Genomic DNA, 18,043 nt, shown 5'->3' on the forward strand with positions numbered 1-18,043 from the left:
TATCATTCCAGAGGGTTCACATACTTTTTCTTGCAACTGTATATAATACACATATGTACATACGGGTTTATCTAATGGCTCACATACAAAACAGGGTTCATGGTAAGCTTTCTAAGATAAATTACTTCCATGATATTGTGATTAGACATAGTCATGGCTTGAACCAAAGGGACAGAGCAGATACAGGAAGAATTGGCTAAAATGTTTTTTTAAAATTGCTACTTTTGACTGGACAAGCGCTGCTATGGGATTGGTTCATTCCGATTCCAACCAGTGTATTCTGGTAGAGGTAGTGGTGAGGGGTGTTTTAGCTTGTATATGTAGTTACTCAAAACTGATGCTAAACTGCATCTATGTTTCCCAATAATAATCCAGACAAAGTCCCGAGAGGCTCCCTTTCCATTTGGAAAAGCCATGGTTACTGGCCATCGGTTAGGTTTAGGTTTCTAGTTGATGCCAAAAGTGGGAACTGTCGCTTCTCTAGAACTTCACATGTAAACTGTGAAAGTCACCTATAAGTTTGTTTATATGTATATTAAATATCTAGCGAATGACAATCCAGTTTAGAGAAGGCAAAGCCAAAGCAAACATTGCAAATGCAGAAAAACTGAAACACTGTTTAATTTCTCCTCTTAGCTGCAAACGCTTTGCTTTGATCCTGGCAGTCAGCTAAGAGAGAACCCACAATGACAGAGCCAAGATGAAAGCAAACCGTTGCAGGATAACAAGATATGAATTTATAAATTTTATTTTATTTTTCATCCAATTTTGAAATAATTCTGGTGAGTGACTGTTCTCAAACAAGTACAAGACTTAATTTTTTCCTCTTTCACTTTCAGGCAATCTATCATGTTCAACTGTTCACACATCTTTTTATGCAGTTTATTCAAATCGTTTAGTTTTTTTTCTTGATTTCTTGATTTACTCGTGTTCTTTATATTTCCATCACATGCCAACAGGCAGTTCAGTGGATGCATTGCAAATGCACAGAAAACCCACAGAGTTCAGCCCTTCTGATCCAATTAAAACCCACATAGTAACATTTGCTACATTTGGCAGTATAAATTATCTTTTGTTGTTGCAAACCTCCTGCAAAGTTACAATCACTAAGTGAAAATGTAGCTTTTTAAACACCCACTTATTTAGCAAAGAGGAGGAAAAAGAACAGGTGCACGACATTGCAGTTTAAGGGAAGCTACACACAGTCCGCTGACGAAACAAACACACCACATTCCAACTAACACATACCACGCATAGACTGTTTCAACTAATTTCTATCAGTTTCTTGCTTATTTCTTCAGACTGAGTTTGGCAGAGAAAATTTTTTTTTACCATTTAAATCCCTTCAGATATCTTATGTACAATATCGTGTTTAGGAAGATTACAAAGGTCTACTTTACGAATTTACATTCTTTGTTACAGAGATAAAGGCTACAGTGGAGATTTATCTAGGCAAGAACAGCAAGAACAGCAATAACCCTGGAAATCAACAGAAAGTAAAAATAGTACCCACTTAACCTTCAAAAATATCCCCGTATTTTTTTTTTAAATATCTGATGTAGCTGGTTTTACTGGGTACATATAGCAGTGTCTGGGTAGGATTACATTTATCCACAGGAATGGCTAGGAAGGGTCTTAAGGGATGAAGCCCGAGATGTGGGACTCTTTAGCTACAGGTAGTAGTGGCGAGGGGCACGGGGAGGGGGAGCATAGTAGCAATTTTATTTTAAATTAGACAGCTGTTTCAAAGCAGCTGTCTGATATAAGAAGAAAGCTCACTATTACAGTGTGCCGCAAGGCTACTAAGGAGAGCGTGTAATGTAACAAGGTAACTGTTCAGCGGGCGTGATATTAACTTATTTGTTATGTAGTGTGGTGGGATTGTGTTGTATACTGGGCTGGGCAACATGAGTTGGTGCTGACGATGCTCTGCAGGATCTCAACCAAGCATTGTCCGAAACACTGTTCATGGGTAAAGAGGAGGAGACATAATAAACAACTTGGTATTTATTGTGACATATTCCCCTCTCCACCCCCTTCTATTAGTGTAGGCCTCATCAAGTTTTGCTTTGGGTCTAAGTTCTAGGTGTTTCTGGAACCTGGCATTGCTCCTGGTATCACCTATACAGTTCATCAGAAGACAAGAAAGGACTGTGGTGATAACCTATGCAATGGTTTAGGATAAATGTAAATGAATGAAGCCTTCTCAGAGTTATTTTTGTGAACCGTTCCATTATTCAACAATAGGCTACTGCTAACATAGGTGAGTGACCCATTGTTCTAGAAGTCTTCAGAGATCCCTCTGCTATAAACCTTAAGACACAGTGAGTACAGCTATTGAACTCATATGAGAACTTTACACTAGTTGGCTGCTAGTAAAGTACATTAAGCAGCTGCAGCCAAGGATATCAACAGAAGAGATGAGAGACATTACTCTAGATTAGACAGATGAGTTCACTGCTGCATAGCTTCTAGATGACATTCCAATCAATACACTTCTGATGTGAAATTCCATGTGTACAATTCTATTAACAGCAACAAATTATAACCACCTTCCAACTTGCAAGTTTCCTGCACTATTTTTTTTTTTTAATCCAAGGCTTTTACAAATTTTCCAATGTACTGAAAGTGAAGGTTACTTGCTATAGAACACAATAAATATAAAAGAAATATAAAAGAAAAACAATAAAACAAGGAACTAAAAATAAACTAAACATAGAAATCTGCAATGCAGCAAGTGGGGTGTAGCAGATACTAGTCAGGTCCCTGAGCCAGGTTCTTTGTTCCTTTGTGGAACAGGGGGACAATGGTGGCTGGATCCCACGTGTCCATGGTGGATACAGACAATCTCAATGCCCCAAATAGGGCAGGTGCATCTGTGGATAATCTGTTCCAGTCCCATTGTGGGTCACCACACGGAATATAGGTGCCATTCATCTACATACCACTTCAGCTGATCGTAGTTGGCTTGTTACAGGATTGAGTGATCTTTGCCACTGAAGAGTGGATCTTGTTAGATCCTGGTAGAAGGTTAGTCAGAGCCTTTAAAAGAATATGGTGACTTGCCTTCTAATGCCATCAAGAGAGTCCTTTTATCCTGGGAGTTTAGCACAGCCAAGGTTGGCGCCAGAATTGACTTCGGCAAATGGAAAATCCCATCAAAGGGAGCTCTGCAGCCACATTTGGGAATTACAGTGATGCCACCAGTCCCCTCACATAGTATAGGAGTTCTACGGTCTGGTATGCTCCTGATTTTCAGATTATTTTGCCACAGCAAAGTGTAGTGAGAACATATGTTGTGCATTCTGAAGATTGTGAATTGATTCTTTCATTGATGACATACCCTGCTTTATGTTAATAATGTCCTCCTCTGAGGCACACACTGTCTGTAACCACCTGCACATCAGCCTTTATCATCATGTCAGCTGCCTGCATTTTCTGCAGATCTGTCAGGAGGTTGATTATGTCTTGCTTGGTTGCTGGGGCTGGTGCATCAGAGGTACTTGAAGATGTGTGCTCTGTACTTTGCAGGATGGGCTGTGGGGGTTGATCATCCAACACAAGGTGTTGAGGCTCCGCTTCACAATGCACCACACACATACACACTACTGCCCGTCACCCTACTACAGACCCCAAGTATGTTGTCAAACTGTTCTTAAATGGTTTGAATACTTACTCTGGAAGGTCGCCGCTACAGAGGTCTGTAGTGGTTATTGTGCCTGGATTGTTCCTTCAAATAATCTACCAGTGCCCCTCACGAGATTACGTTTTGGAGCCACCCCTGATTTAACTGCCATCACATTGTTACAATGAGATCATGTTGAGTAGACAAGATAAATGAGTTATGAGATTTTCAAAGCCAAAGCAAATGATGTAATGCCGCCATGGCCACATTTTAATTTGAAGATAAAAATATCTGGTGCCTTCTACACATTTAACATTCTATTTGCCCAGTGTCATGCAGCGACATTGCAGACAACCTGGTCTAAAAGAATGTAAAGCAAAAGGTAAGGAGGAGTGCTTGAAAAAACAAAATGCATTGAGAATGAACAACCTCTTTGGGTGTTGAGTGGCGGCATTACTGTACTGCAGAAAGCACGTCCCATTAGGGTCCCAATATTTTTAAACTCTAAAAGTTTACAAATATTCCAAGGGTTAAATCTAAAATCAAGTTCATAAAACAGAACAAAAAGAAAACAAAAATATGGGATAGTAAAATCAATTAAAACATTTTACCTTACTTTTCTTTATTTAAAACGATAGGAAGTCTTTAGGATGTTTCCCCTATATTTCCAATAAGGTAGAAACATCCCCATAATGCTTTACACAAACCTACCGTTCGAGGATTACGGATGAATATTTTTGATCTTCCAAAAGCAAATTCTTCTTTTGGTATTTCCAATTCATTGAGAAGAACTTCTACACCAGCTCTGTAAAAGAAAAAAAGAAAAAGATTTTAACAAGTTTATAAGTTATAATTTTATAGAACAACCACAGAATCCTAAATGAGAGACAATCTAAGGCAAATCCATGAAATACTCTACGTTAGAATTTTTGGTCAGCAGTTAAGCTTTAACATTTGAAAAATTAAATAACAAAATCACCAAACAGCTAAGAAAACTAACAAACCATAAAGCCTACCTGTAATTTTTCACCAGGCAGCCTCATCCACCAACAATGAGATCATGAACTCCTGATTATCTCTTGGCTATTCTGATCCTTCAGCAAGAAGCATTGAGGACATTAAATGTGCAGCAGTCTTCACAGCCTGCCACTCCAGTGCTTCTCAAATCATATCAAAGAAATCAAATAATTCTCTTTGAGAACCGTTAGCTGCAGTCTTAGGGAGGAAGTGGCCATGAGTCAGAAAGTAGAGACATGTTTTTGGAAAAATGTTAACATGATCTCTTCTGACAAAGGCCAATAAAAGCGGCAGCTCCAAAACCACTACAATAAGTAAATTGGAATAGTATATATCTAAAATCGAATTTGTATACTGATCCATTAGATTTGTATTATGCTTATCTCACACACCTAAGGAAAATACTTTATTTAAACACTTTCCCCATTGCCAAGATTTAAAAAAAAAAAAAAAAAAACTGTATTTAAACTGTGTGTAATCTGAATACAAGTTAACTATGCTTTAATGTTGTTACAAAACTAGTGTTGCACAAACACACAACTGAGGATCACCACCATACGTAAGGCAACAGGATGTTTCTTAAACTAAACTGCGAACATACTCTTAGAATTTAAAATACATTTATAGTTTTGATTAGTTACTATTGTAGTCAACACTAAAACAAAGAAAACAATATATAAATTAATTGAATGGTCTAGATTAGATTTGTGCACAACAAGATTTTTTTGTTCAGGACCTCACTCGTTCGGCAATATGTGGGCATGGTTGGCAAAAATTCAATCGTGCAACAGAAAATCAGCTGACCTGGACACTGATTCAAAAATTGACTGGATAGCTATTTCTGGCCATTTGCCAGCATACACACCTCTGTCTCACCGCCCATTCTGTGGGGCTATTATCAAATAATAATAATAATCAAATAATGTTCTCCTGTGCCCACACCAGTGGGCATTTACTATATTTAGAATGAACACAAAAATGTCATTGCGTTCCCACCTACACAAAAATTTACCCACCAGTCCCTTTATGGGCAGTGGCTGCATGAATGACTAAGGCCATGTAGGCTGAAACATTGCATATTTTTTTTATATCCTGTGTGCACCAATAAACGTGGCTATAGAGCACCTGCACTGTGTGGCCCGTGGTCTAGTTTTGGTTTATACTGTGGGAGACTCAAGATTCCTCCATTTATCTGGAACTGGTCTTGACCAAGAGGGTCACATTACCCTACCTATGAATTGCCACTGCAAGGGGAGGAGAGGTGGGTATACATTACCGGCGACTGCAATAGCTGCCTAGTCGCAAGTCTAATTACAGCAAGCAGCAACTGGCTGTTAGCTGTTTGGCAGTCATGCCACCACATTCTTTACACCAAACTTTGTCAGAATTGCAATTCAGCCAAAAACTATTCTCAAAGATTATTTTAGACCAGTGGTGTTCGTAAAAGACACAGACAAGTTTTGGTAGTGACATGTTTGATTTGTTTTTTATAAACATGTGGCTTGGCAAGCATCAGCACATGACCACGCCATCAGCTGCACTTGAGGACTGCAAGTAGGGCTTAAAAAAAGGAAACCTTCCCCATAGTCTCAATAACAAAGGGAAAAAAAACACTATGGCTTCACTGGTGGCTCCACAGTGGATCACTTTAAAAGCAATTTGCATGTGATATGGAAAAGTCTTATGACTACTAGCTTTAAAGGACCACTCTAGGCACCCAGACCACTTCAGCTTAATGAGGTGGTCTGGGTGCCAGGTCCTTCTAGGGTTAACCCATTTTTTCATAAACATAGCAGTTTCAGAGAAACTGCTATGTTTATGAATGGGTTAAGCCTTCTCCCTATGTCCTCTAGTGGCTGTCTCATTGACAGCCGCTAGAGGCGCTTGCGTGATTCTCACTGTGAAAATCACATTGAGAGCACGCAAGCGTCCATAGGAAAGCATTGTGAATGCTTTCCTATGTGACCGGCTGAATGCGCGCGCAGCTCTTGCCGCGCGTGCGCATTCAGCCGACGGGGAGGAGAAGAGGAGGATCGGAGGAGGAGAGCTCTCCGCCCACCGCTGGAAAAAGGTAAGTTTTTACCCCTTTCCCCTTTCCAGAGCCGGGCGGGAGGGGGTCCCTGAGGGTGGGGGCACCCTCAGGGCACTCTAGTGCCAGGAAAACGAGTATGCTTTCCTGGCACTAGAGTGGTCCTTTAAGAAATGTTCTTTGCAATCTTACAAGAACACAATATAACAATGGTTCAAGACATTTTTAACATCACTTTTTTGGGGAATCTTACCAGGCAAATTGTAAAAAATCTGCATGTTCTCAAATACTCTTCTCTGCTTTTCATTACAAGCTCATTCTCATTTCTTTCCCAACACTCAAGATTCTTCTTTAGTTCTTCAACTGCCTTCACCATCTCTCAGGTTTTGCCATTTCCAATGCATACATAAATAGTTTATGTATGATTTTACAATTTCCAATGCATACCTACCTAATTTGTCTTATGCAACCCTCTGCAGCAGTTCTAACCTAAATGTGCTTTTTCGAATATTAAATGGTATGTTCGGTTGCATGGTGAAAAAGAATGGTTGGCAGTGATTAGTACTTCTTTGGAGAGACATTATCTAGTCACTCCAATATTCAGATATTAAATGTGTTAGTCAGAAGAGAAGGTGTACTGGTGCATGCTGGTTTAGATCAGGTGCAACAACAATCATGAACAGCCAATTAAAAACTCATGGATAGCATTTTTAGAATTTCATGGATTCTATAATAGTTTGTGTGTGCAGGGGTGTATTTGCCGCGAGGCAAACAAGGCATTTGCCTTGGGCGGCATTTTTCAGGGGGCGGCAAAAAAAGCCGCCCCCAAATGCCCAGGGCAAATGCCTTGTTAGCCTTGCGGCTAACAAGGCATGCTGGGCGGCCGGCGGGCTGCTGGGAAGTGCGGGTAGGTGGGCGGCCGGCGAGGGAGCACTTCCTCTGAGCGGTCTGCTCAGCTCCCTCGCGCGCCGCAGAGTGAGGCTGGGAGCCGGAATATGACGTCATATTCCGGCTCCGCCTCCCAGCATCACTCTGCGGCGCGCGAGGGAGCTGAGCAGACCGCTCAGAGGAAGTGCTCCCTCGCCGGCCGCCCACCTACCCGCACTTCCCAGCAGCCACTGGACCACCAGGGAGACAGATATCCCCCCCCCAGCTTTCCCAAAGGTAAGGAGGCTGGGGGGGTTAAATTAAAAAAAAAAAAAAATGTATTAAATATGTGAGTGATTGAGTGTGTTTGTATGTCTGTGTATGTCTGTTAGTGTGTGTGTGTGTATGTCTGTTAGTGTGTGTGTGTGTGTATGTCTGTAAGTGTGTGTATGTCTGTTAGTGGGTCTGTGTGTGTGTCTGTTAGTTTGTGTGTGTGTGTGTGTGTGTGTGTATGTCTGTTAGTGTGTGTGTGTCTGTGTGTGTGTCTGTTAGTGTGTGTGTGTGTATGTCTGTATGTGTGTGTGTCTGTATGTGTGTGTGTGTATGTCTGTATGTGTGTGGGTCTGTGTGTGTGTGTGTGTTAGTGTGTGTGTCTGTAAGTGTGTGTCTGTTAGACTGTGTGTGTGTCTGTTAGACTGTGTGTGTGTCTGTTAGACTGTGTGTGTGTCTGCTAGTGAGTGTGTTTCTGTTACCTAGTGTATGCGTATTTGTCAGTGAATGTGTGTGTGTATTTAGAAGGCGGGACGGGGGAAGGGTTCGGTGGGGGTGGCGCGGGTGGGGGGGGGGAGGGTTGGGTGAGGGTGGCGTGGGTGGGAGGGGGGCGCCTGAGTTTTGTCCTGCCTAGGGCAGCACAAAACCAGGATACACCACTGTGTGTGTGTGTAGTAGTAAACTATGTGCACAAACTATTTTGGAAACAAACAATTTTAATCTTCTGAAAATGTGCCAGATGCCTCTAAAATATGCACTTCATATCATAAAATCTATTATATCAGTTTGTACCAGTTAAAGATTTACTAGACCTCCTCTTGCGGTTATCATTGGAAAAAAGAAAATCAACATACCGGGCTGGTCCTTTCCAGTGAGGCCACGTTTGTTTGCAAAGCATCTTATACCTTTCCAGGCAAGGCTCATATGGTTGTCTGAAGGCATATCCTGCTCTTCTGACCCGGACATTCTCTAGAAGACCAAGGTAACTAACTTGATGGCATACAAGGGCATCATTAAAGATACAGGCTGCCTTCTTGTCGTTAGGTTTGATGCATCTGAAATGTATCACAACAGCACAGATTGGAAATAAGCAAATTCAATATAAATATCACAGAACCAAACATATGGGAATCAGCATTTGAATTGGGTAATGCATATGAACACTGGGGTTTCAAAATATGTAGAGTGAAATATTTTCATGAAATTTACAGCTCACCTTGGACTTCCCTTCTGTAGCTTACAATTAAAACAAGTTTCCTGAATAAATCACAGCACAAGAAAATTACTCAATAAAAAAAGGCTTTTGCAAAATAATAAATGGTATTTTTTAAAAAAAGGAAAAACCTTTAAAAAAAATAAAATTAAATTAAAAAAAAGGCGCATCACACATATACCCAACATACAGGTGTAGCTGCAGTAAAGGTGGGTGTGCTATCTGCTACATATACAAATGCTGTACATATCTACACTACAACCCAAAGCAAAAACCAAGAAAGTTATGGTGGAGATTAAAAACCCCTTCCACCTGAAGTCAGTGGATAGTCAATACAATGTTTAACAACGATCTGCTCGCCAGTCAAGCCAGAAGACTTGCTTTTCCCACAGAAAACACTAATTTGCAGTTATGTTATTACCGCAAAGGATTCTGGGTAGGCATATGCAAATTGGTTCAAGAATGAATCACATTTTTGCCTCATTCTATTTTAAACATGGATTCCTTGGGTTGTATTCTACAACCCAAATATAGATTGTGTGGTTACATTTACAAGCACGTACTGGCACAATTTAGAGGAGATAAATTTGGGTCTGTTTTGCTCTTTTTTGTTGGAGTAATTGGAAGGAGGGTGGCAAATTAAAAATTAACCATCAAAGTTTAACTATAACATGTACAGGCAATGCAAGATTTGATATACAACTTGTGCTGTATAGTATAGTTTGTTAGAAACCACTATAAAGCATATTTGTTAGACTGTATAGGATTGAGTTATGATTATCTGCCACTGGACACTCATAACACTATAATATTGGTTATTTTAATTTCCACCTTATGTAATTGGGGTTCTTGGTCAGGAGGTTCTTCATCAAGGTTGAAACTGAAGCCTTAAACTGTGAGCCAGCAGTGGGTGGTCTCTTTAAATTAATCTTGGCTGGATTTCCCTCTGGGAATATGTCTTTAATGAGAGAGTGGTTGGCTTTCCACATAGCTTGCGACAGGTCACGATAGAGCAGGTCATTGTTCTTATCAACAAATCCTTCCACTTGGTACATCACCTGGAAACAATGAACAAGGTTCATAAAGTTAGTCTTTGAACAATTGAAGATTGATTGGATATAATGTGAGGCTGTAGGATCTACCATATCATGCCATCTGCAACTTCATAATTACATTATTTTTGGAGTATCAAATACTATTCATTTCTTTAAGGACAAAATAGGAGTCTCAGGTTTTGATTATTAATTACACAGTAATGTCAGAATGAAGTACAGCATTCCATCTATTAGTATCAATCTGTCTGGCAAACAGACTACAGACTTCATTTCCTTCTGCAACTTGAACAGGCATCTGATTTGATCCTGTATTCTTTTCCACAAATACCTGCAGGGCCGGCGCCACCTGTAAGGCGACCTAGGCAGCCGCCTAGGGCGCAACTTAGCAGGGGGCGCCGGATCCCTGCACCCAGAATCACCGGTGCGTCTCCTCATGCTGTGCCACCTGAGCGCTTTAGCAAGCCCCAGGTGGCGCAGCACTGCTGTGTGGGGGCAGCCGGATTTGAGTGACCGGCAGGAGGGAAGCGCAGAGCGCTCCCTCCTGCCGGACTCTCAATGTATCGTGGCCGGGCGTCGTGGAACAGGTACCTCTGTTTCCTGTACCCGGCCGCCGGTGGACTGACAGGAAGTGTTCACTTCCTTTCAGTCCGCCGGTGGCTGGGTACAGGAAACAGAGGTTCCTGTCCCACATTCCGCACCGCCCGGCCACGCTACATTGGCAGGAGGGAAGAGGAAGAGGAGGGTAAGGACAACTGGGGGAGGAGGGTAAGGACAACTGGGGGAGGAGGGAGGGGGACACTAAGGACCACTGGGGGAGGTGGGAGGGGGACACTAAGGACCACTGGGGGAGGAGGAGGGGGGGACAAAGGACCACTTGGGGAGGAACTAAGGACCACTGGGGGAGGAGGGGGGGAACTAAGGACCACTGGGGGAGGAGGGGGGGGACCAAGGACCACTGGGGGAGGAGGGGGGGACCAAGGACCACTGGGGGAGGAGGGGGGGGGACCAAGGACCACTGGGGGAGGAGGGGGGGGGACAAGGACCACTGGGGGAAAAGGGGGGGGGACTAAGGACAACGGGGGGAAAAGGGGGGGGACTAAGGACAACTGGGGGAGGAGGGAGGGGACTAAGGACCACTGGGTGAGAAGGAGGGGGGGGACTAAGGACCACCGGGGGAAGAGGGGGGGGACTAACGACCACTGGAGGAAGAGGGGGGGAACTAAGGACCACTGGGGGAGGAGGGGGGGGGACCAAGGACCACTGGGGGAGGAGGGGGGGGGACTAAGGACCACTGGGGGAAAAGGGGGGACTAAGGACCACTGGGGGAAAAGGGGGGACTAAGGACAACTGGGGGAGGAGGGAGGGGACTAAGGACCACTGGGTGAGAAGGAGGGGGGGACTAAGGACCACCGGGGGAAGAGGGGGGGACTAACGACCACTGGGGGAGGAGGGGTAGGGGACACTAAGGATCACTGGGAGAGGAGGGGGGACTAAGGACCACTGGGTGAGAAGGAGGGGGGGACTAAGGACCACTGGGGGAGGAGGGGGAGGGGACACTAAGGATCACTGGGGGAGGAGGGGGGAGTAAGGACCACTGAGGGAGGAGGGGGGAAGGTCCACTAGGGGTTTGCCAGAGGGAGGACCACTAAGGGGGGAAGAAGGGAAGGACCACCAAAGGGGGGGGGAGGACCACTGAGGGAGGGAGGGAGGACCACTAAGAGGGGGAGGGGGAAGTGAGAAGACCACCAAGGGGGGACTGCAAAGGGACAGGGGGCCAAGGGAAAACACTGAGGGACAGGAGGGAAGGGGAAATCACTAATTGACAGGAGGGGAGAGCACTATGAATTTAAAAAATAAAATAAAGAGCTGCTTCCCTCTCAGTCCCTATTCTACCCCACAAACCCTCTCTTTTACACTACACACATACACAATTCATCCCGCCCCCCCCCACACAGACACACCCGAAACACACAATGCATCCCTTACGCTCACACAAACACTCATTCTCTTACACACAGAAACAAAATGCATCTTACACACTCAATGCACCCCTTACAGACACACACTGCATTCAATTACATACACAGAAACACACCTTGCATCCCTTACACACACACACACACACACACCCAGAAACCTACAATGCATTCCTTACACGCAAACACACACTACATCCCTTACACAAATTGGTATCCCTATACACTACATTCTGTAAGAACACACACATTACATCCTCTACAATAACACATAAAAAAATCCCCTACACACATACACTCCACTACCTGTGAGAGAACTCATGGGTGGGCCATGTAGGTGGATTTATCTGTGGGCATTGTAGGCATACTCACGGTAAAGCCCTGGGGGCCCAGACCTTGAGCTGTGTAAGGGGCCCCAAATGGCGCTGCTTCCTGTTCTACACCAGACCTGTGGAGCCAGACTGAGCCCATCATCAGCCTATTGTCCTCATCTGGTGGCAAGTAGGCAATCCAAAATATTATTAATGGCACTAATCTCTAATTTACCTCACATTAAATGGATACTATAGTTACCAGAAGCACCACAGCTTAATGTAGTGGTTCTGGTGTCTATAGCCTGTGCCTGTAGACTTTTTAATGTAAACACACTGTCTTTTCAGATAAAAGACACTTTGTGCAGACTGACGTTGGCCCATATGGCAGAGCATATGAGTGGGGCATTGTGATGTCACATGGTGGGCAGGACGGCAATTTTTTTTTGCCTAGGGCGGCAAAAATCCTTGCACCGGCCCTGAATATCTGTACCCATTAAGTATTTTTTCCCCTAGCTTATTTCACACTACATGGTCCCACAGAAAGTTGCTTACAGTTCCCTAATGTATAGGTTTATTTATTCAAGGTCTTACATGTGTAATATGTTTACAGTACTATAAGGAAATTCTTAAAACTCATTAAAAATGATTAAACAATGTTTTATTAGGCTAGGCTTGGGCTATAAATTTGATTCTCTTTGTAATGATTTCCTTTTAGTATTAAGTAACAACTGTATCTAAACATTCTGAATGGCTCAATATTATCAGCCATCTGTCTAAACAAGCAATGCATGCAGTGAAAATAAACTAGCCTTCCCATGAAAATCTCTGATCAATCAGCAGCATTTTAAACAAATGTTTACAGGATACAACTCTGTGAGATAACAAGTACACTAACAATCCAATGGAAGAAGGGAAAAGAAAAAAAGAAAAATTGGGTGCCATTCAAACACGTAAATTCAACATTCGCATTTGCTTTGGTTATTTAAGTCTCAGCTTGTAAGTAATCTTTTAACATGGCTTTAATTACATTACATAAATCAATCCATATTCCTCCAAAATAATTCTACATATAGTCCAGTAAATAACAATTAGGATGAAGGTGAAGCACGGTTATCTGAAAACCACGGAAAGAAGAACATGTTTTTCATAGAGGAAGACTGAAGGTTGGAAATGTAAACTGAAAATTCCCAGATGTGTAAGTAATTGCATATTGGAAGAGTTTTGTTGCCCCAAGGCTTGTTCTCAGAGGAGGTACCTTGCCAGCATAATGTTGAATTCGGAAGCAGCTGTGTGGCAGTGACGTGTCATTTAGGAAACGTGACGATTTGCTCATCCTGCTCTCAAAGTGCTGATGAGTGGCACAGATTTGATTTAGCTTCTCCAAGAAAGTATCATCAGTAACAGTTCCAGGACGGAGGCATTCTTCATCTAGCATGGCTAGAATTCCATTCTGATTCTACAGATTAAATAAAATAAACATGTTCTCATAGCATAATTTACAACCGCATGAAAGTGCATGAAAAGCATGTCCAAGTCTAACCCTTGCACTGCTGCTGGAATGACTTGAATGCCTGCACTCAACAAGAGATGAGACAAATGTCATAATTTCATACATTTAATGTGTTTACATGATATTATCAATGATTGTAAATGTGTATAGACACTGATGTGTAGGCTTCTGCGTGCAGCATTATAAAAACACAACTTGAAAATTTAGCCAACCAGATAACACTAGAAAAGAGAATTTGCTTTTCTTTTTTCATTTCTCAACTCATTATGACATGTGTACAAATGAACATACATGCCTACATGCAAATATACATATTCATATGAATGAATGGCATAAATATGTGACTTCAGGCATATACACCTAAGAATTATCTATACATGTGAAACACAGACAAAAAAAGGCAAATACATATTTTTACTGCATACTTACATTTTCTATGAGATCACAAATTACAGCATTATTGAAGTATTCAATATGAGTCCACTCAATGCCCTGAGAAAAAAAAGTGAAAACAATCAGTTAAGTTGTGGAAAACTAGCAGGAAATGAAATAGAGGTCAAATATCCCATTACATCTCTTGGGGCACAATTTTACGATGCATTCCCATTCATTAAACTGCCAGCTAAATGTCTGCACATGGATTCTGTCACCCTATCAGTTCTAGTGTGGTCTATTAACACTCTGTAAAGCAATGCCGCATGCACCCGATTTTACACTGAAGCAGTTAAGGTCTAATGGACCCAGAACGCTGTATCCTTTCATCAACTGTTTGACCAAAGTGGATGCCCTTGAAATACTTCCAGACTTTGTCTCCATTCCATTCCCTGATCTGTGTCAAATTCCCATGCACTTCAATGGAACAGAGCCAGGGGTTTAGGCAAAGAGCATTAAGGTCACCAATACTTTGTGTATACTTACACAACGTCTTAAAAAAATTAAAAACACACTTTTCCTGCTCCAGACTTATATTTAAATCTATTGCTTGGTATTCAGAGATATGAAGCAATTTAGTTAAGAACACAGCTTCCTGTGTGACTTAAAGGGACACTATAGTCACCAGAACAACTGCAGCTTATTGTAGTTGTTTTGTTGAATATAGCCTGTTCCTGCAGGCTTTTTTAATCTAAACACTGACTTTTCAGAGAAAAGGCAGTGTTTACATTACAGCCTAGGGACACCTGTAGTGGCTACTCGTCAGATGACCACTGGAGGTGCTGTCTGTGTCAGTGCTGTGCAGCCCTGCCATTCAGATGCATTAACTCAATGCATCTTGAGGAGGAAATGCTGATTGGCGCAGCCCAGCGATTTGCAGCGCATGCACAATAGCATCCCAATGCTATGGGAAAGCATTGGATTGGCTGAAATCATCAAATCTGATTATCTTAGTCAATGAGGTGAAATCGGGAAAAGGCCAGACGAGAGGAGCCCTATGCAACGCTGGAAAAAGGTGAACAATTCACCTTTTCTAACACAAAGTAAGGGGGGCCAACCACCTAAATTGTGGTTTTAGAGCTATGGTGTCAGGAATTCAAGTTTGTGTTCCTGACATGATAGTGCCGCTTTAACCAATAATTATATATAATTCATAAAAATGCCATTCAATTTAAAAACAGGATACTGGTAAAAAAAAAAAAAAAAAAACTTGTGAAAGGAGACAAGGACAAGCTGGAGGAAAGGTTGTCCCATACTTTACCCATTTTATATTAACTAATTTTATATATAGGTCAATGAAGAATTTATGTGATTTAATGCAGATTCCCCACCATTAGGGATCCAGATACAACTGAATCACTACAGTTATACAGGAGAATCACCAGAGCCTCTCTCAATATGAAAGATACATATTTCAGGATGAAACTCAACCATGCATGCCTATGTTGTGGGTGGCTAATAGGGTTTTGATTTCCCGTATATTCATAAGTTTAGAAAAAACAGCACATTTATAGAACTTCTAATACAAATCCGGTATGCAGTTTCTAATATAAATGCAGTTGTAAACCATGGGCCACTCAGAACAAGATGCTAGATACACAGAATGTATAGTCATTGCACCTTCATTCAACCAACAGTGGTCCCAATACCTGAGCTGTCAGTGGGTGAGGTTAATTTTACAACAGAAAGAGGACTTGGCATCACCTCTGTCAGTTAAATCTGAGCACTAATTCATCTCACCAAAGAGACTAGTTAAGGGACAACTGCTAACCAGATCAAGTATCATGCCTTATATTAAAGTACATAGGCAATAAAATGTGTATATTTATGCAGATATAAAGGCCGTGTAGCTGAAAAACTAATACTTAAAAAAAAAGTCGCTTTAAGCATGTACTTTAACATTTGTAAATCATAGCTAACTTTTGTAATTCTATGTTTGTGAATTATGTCATTATCAGCCTTAGGAATGTACCAAATTTAGGAGAATCAGCCACTGTGGTACAGAAACTGCTTTCTTTAGAAACATAAATAATATCTTAATGTTCTAAAAATTTGCAGGAGTCCTGGACCAAGCACAAGTTTTATGGATGTTAAATTAAGTAAGTTTTGAAACCCTTATTCCACTTATCTGCAAAAAGTATCAACTTCAAACAAGGGCTCAACAGAGATCATTCCAAATAGTAGATTAATCTGTTTCCCTTCATCTCAAGAACAAAATGGAAACAGACCAGATATTTTAGGTGCATAAGTCAGAGTTTCCAAAATAATCAGTATTTCACTCCAGGTCCATTTCATCACTATATTCAGTTCAACAATGGTTTCTAAAAACAAATCCTTGTTTACAAACCGATAGATCCATGTCATATCATTGTGTCACACAAATGTGTACCCAACCATTAACCTTCTCGGGATGACAAAGGGGTATCTACAGCTACAGTCAGCCACACATTTTCCCTGTGTCATAAAGAGGCCTGCCACCTGTTAACCATCCCAGTAACAAACAGGAACTTCCCATTTACACCTAACCACAGTACAAACCTCCCCTCCCCAGTCACACCATATTCACATAGGGTCCTCAATTCCATCTTCATTCTTGACAGAAGTTTAATAATCAATTAATTATTAAGCACAGGTGTCAGCAACCTATGTCACACGTGACATGTATAGCATTTCAGGCTGCCAGAGCCAAATAGACTGGACTATCAGGAGTCCCAGTAGGACTTTGGATATCTGCTAGTGCAACTTGAGTGGTGATTAAAAGGTAGTGAGGGGATGGGGGCGTGGCCAGCGACTGAACCGAGCGGACGTCTCCATGCAGAGCTCCGCTTGGAAACATAGCCAAAACTAGCCAAAACACGAAGAAAATAATTGAGATTCCACCCGAAAAGTCTGCCACCCCCAAACAGAGACAATGGGGAAGAAACATAAAAAGAACCAGGGCATGGCTATGCCTCGACAACCCGATATTAGACAATCCTTTGCACCCCCCACGAGACCCAAGATGGCGCCTGAGGCCTGCCACGCGTTAGAATCCTCGGCTGAGGAGGAGGACTTAACCTCACCCCGTTCGGAAGACCGATCCACTACACTGGACTCCGAAAATGACGAGACCCCAGCCACAAAGGGGGATATCAGGAGGCTGCTGGTTGAACTGCGGCAAATATGGAGAGAGGATCTACAAAAGGTCCAAACAGAGGTGGAAGTTGTGCGCCGTGCAGTCCAGGGCCTAGAAACCCGAGAAACCTCCAGGGACAAAAAGCTAAGCGCGGTGGAACAGACCCAAGGGGCACTTACAACACAGGTACAAGACCTGAGGCGCATTGTGACTACTATGGAGACAAGACACAGAATGAAAAACCTGCGTCTCAGAGGAGTACCTGAATCAGTAACAGACACACAGCTCCTGACGTACGCCCAAGAACTCACGGCGACTATGGGCACAAAACCAGCACAAAATGGTACACTGGTCACCGCAGCATTTAGGGTGCGCAAATCTGCAGCAGCACCCAGAGATGCACCGAGAGACATTATCATAGTCACACGAGACATTTCCGCAAGAGCCGCTATACTAACCAGATCGAGAGAGCTGGGAGCGGTGCCTCATGCAGGACATAAAGTGGCAGTGTTCCCGGACACACCGTTCTCCGCCTTAATGGAAAAAAGAAAGCTGGCACCCATAGCCCGGAGATTGAGAGACGCCGACATTAAGTACAGATGGGGCATGGATGGGTCCCT

The 18,043-nt window shown here is 42.5% G+C and overlaps 1 protein-coding gene across 3 annotated transcripts in view; it reads right to left on the reverse strand.

Moving 5' to 3' along the window:
• Window positions 1-18,043, reverse strand: part of MYO1B (myosin IB) — a 235,345-nt gene that overhangs the window by 35,414 nt on the left and 181,888 nt on the right. For all 3 annotated transcript variants that reach the window (XM_063430177.1, XM_063430176.1, XM_063430175.1), the window contains exons 15-19: window positions 14,306-14,368; window positions 13,622-13,822; window positions 9,853-10,079; window positions 8,663-8,863; window positions 4,337-4,430 (exon numbers count right to left, since the gene is read on the reverse strand). In XM_063430177.1, coding sequence (XP_063286247.1) covers window positions 4,337-4,430; window positions 8,663-8,863; window positions 9,853-10,079; window positions 13,622-13,822; window positions 14,306-14,368 — 786 coding nt within the window. The remainder of the gene's footprint in view (window positions 1-4,336; window positions 4,431-8,662; window positions 8,864-9,852; window positions 10,080-13,621; window positions 13,823-14,305; window positions 14,369-18,043) is intronic.

The sequence above is a fragment of the Pelobates fuscus genome, chromosome 8 (genome assembly GCF_036172605.1).
Source record: "Pelobates fuscus isolate aPelFus1 chromosome 8, aPelFus1.pri, whole genome shotgun sequence".
Lineage (NCBI taxonomy): Eukaryota > Metazoa > Chordata > Amphibia > Anura > Pelobatidae > Pelobates > Pelobates fuscus.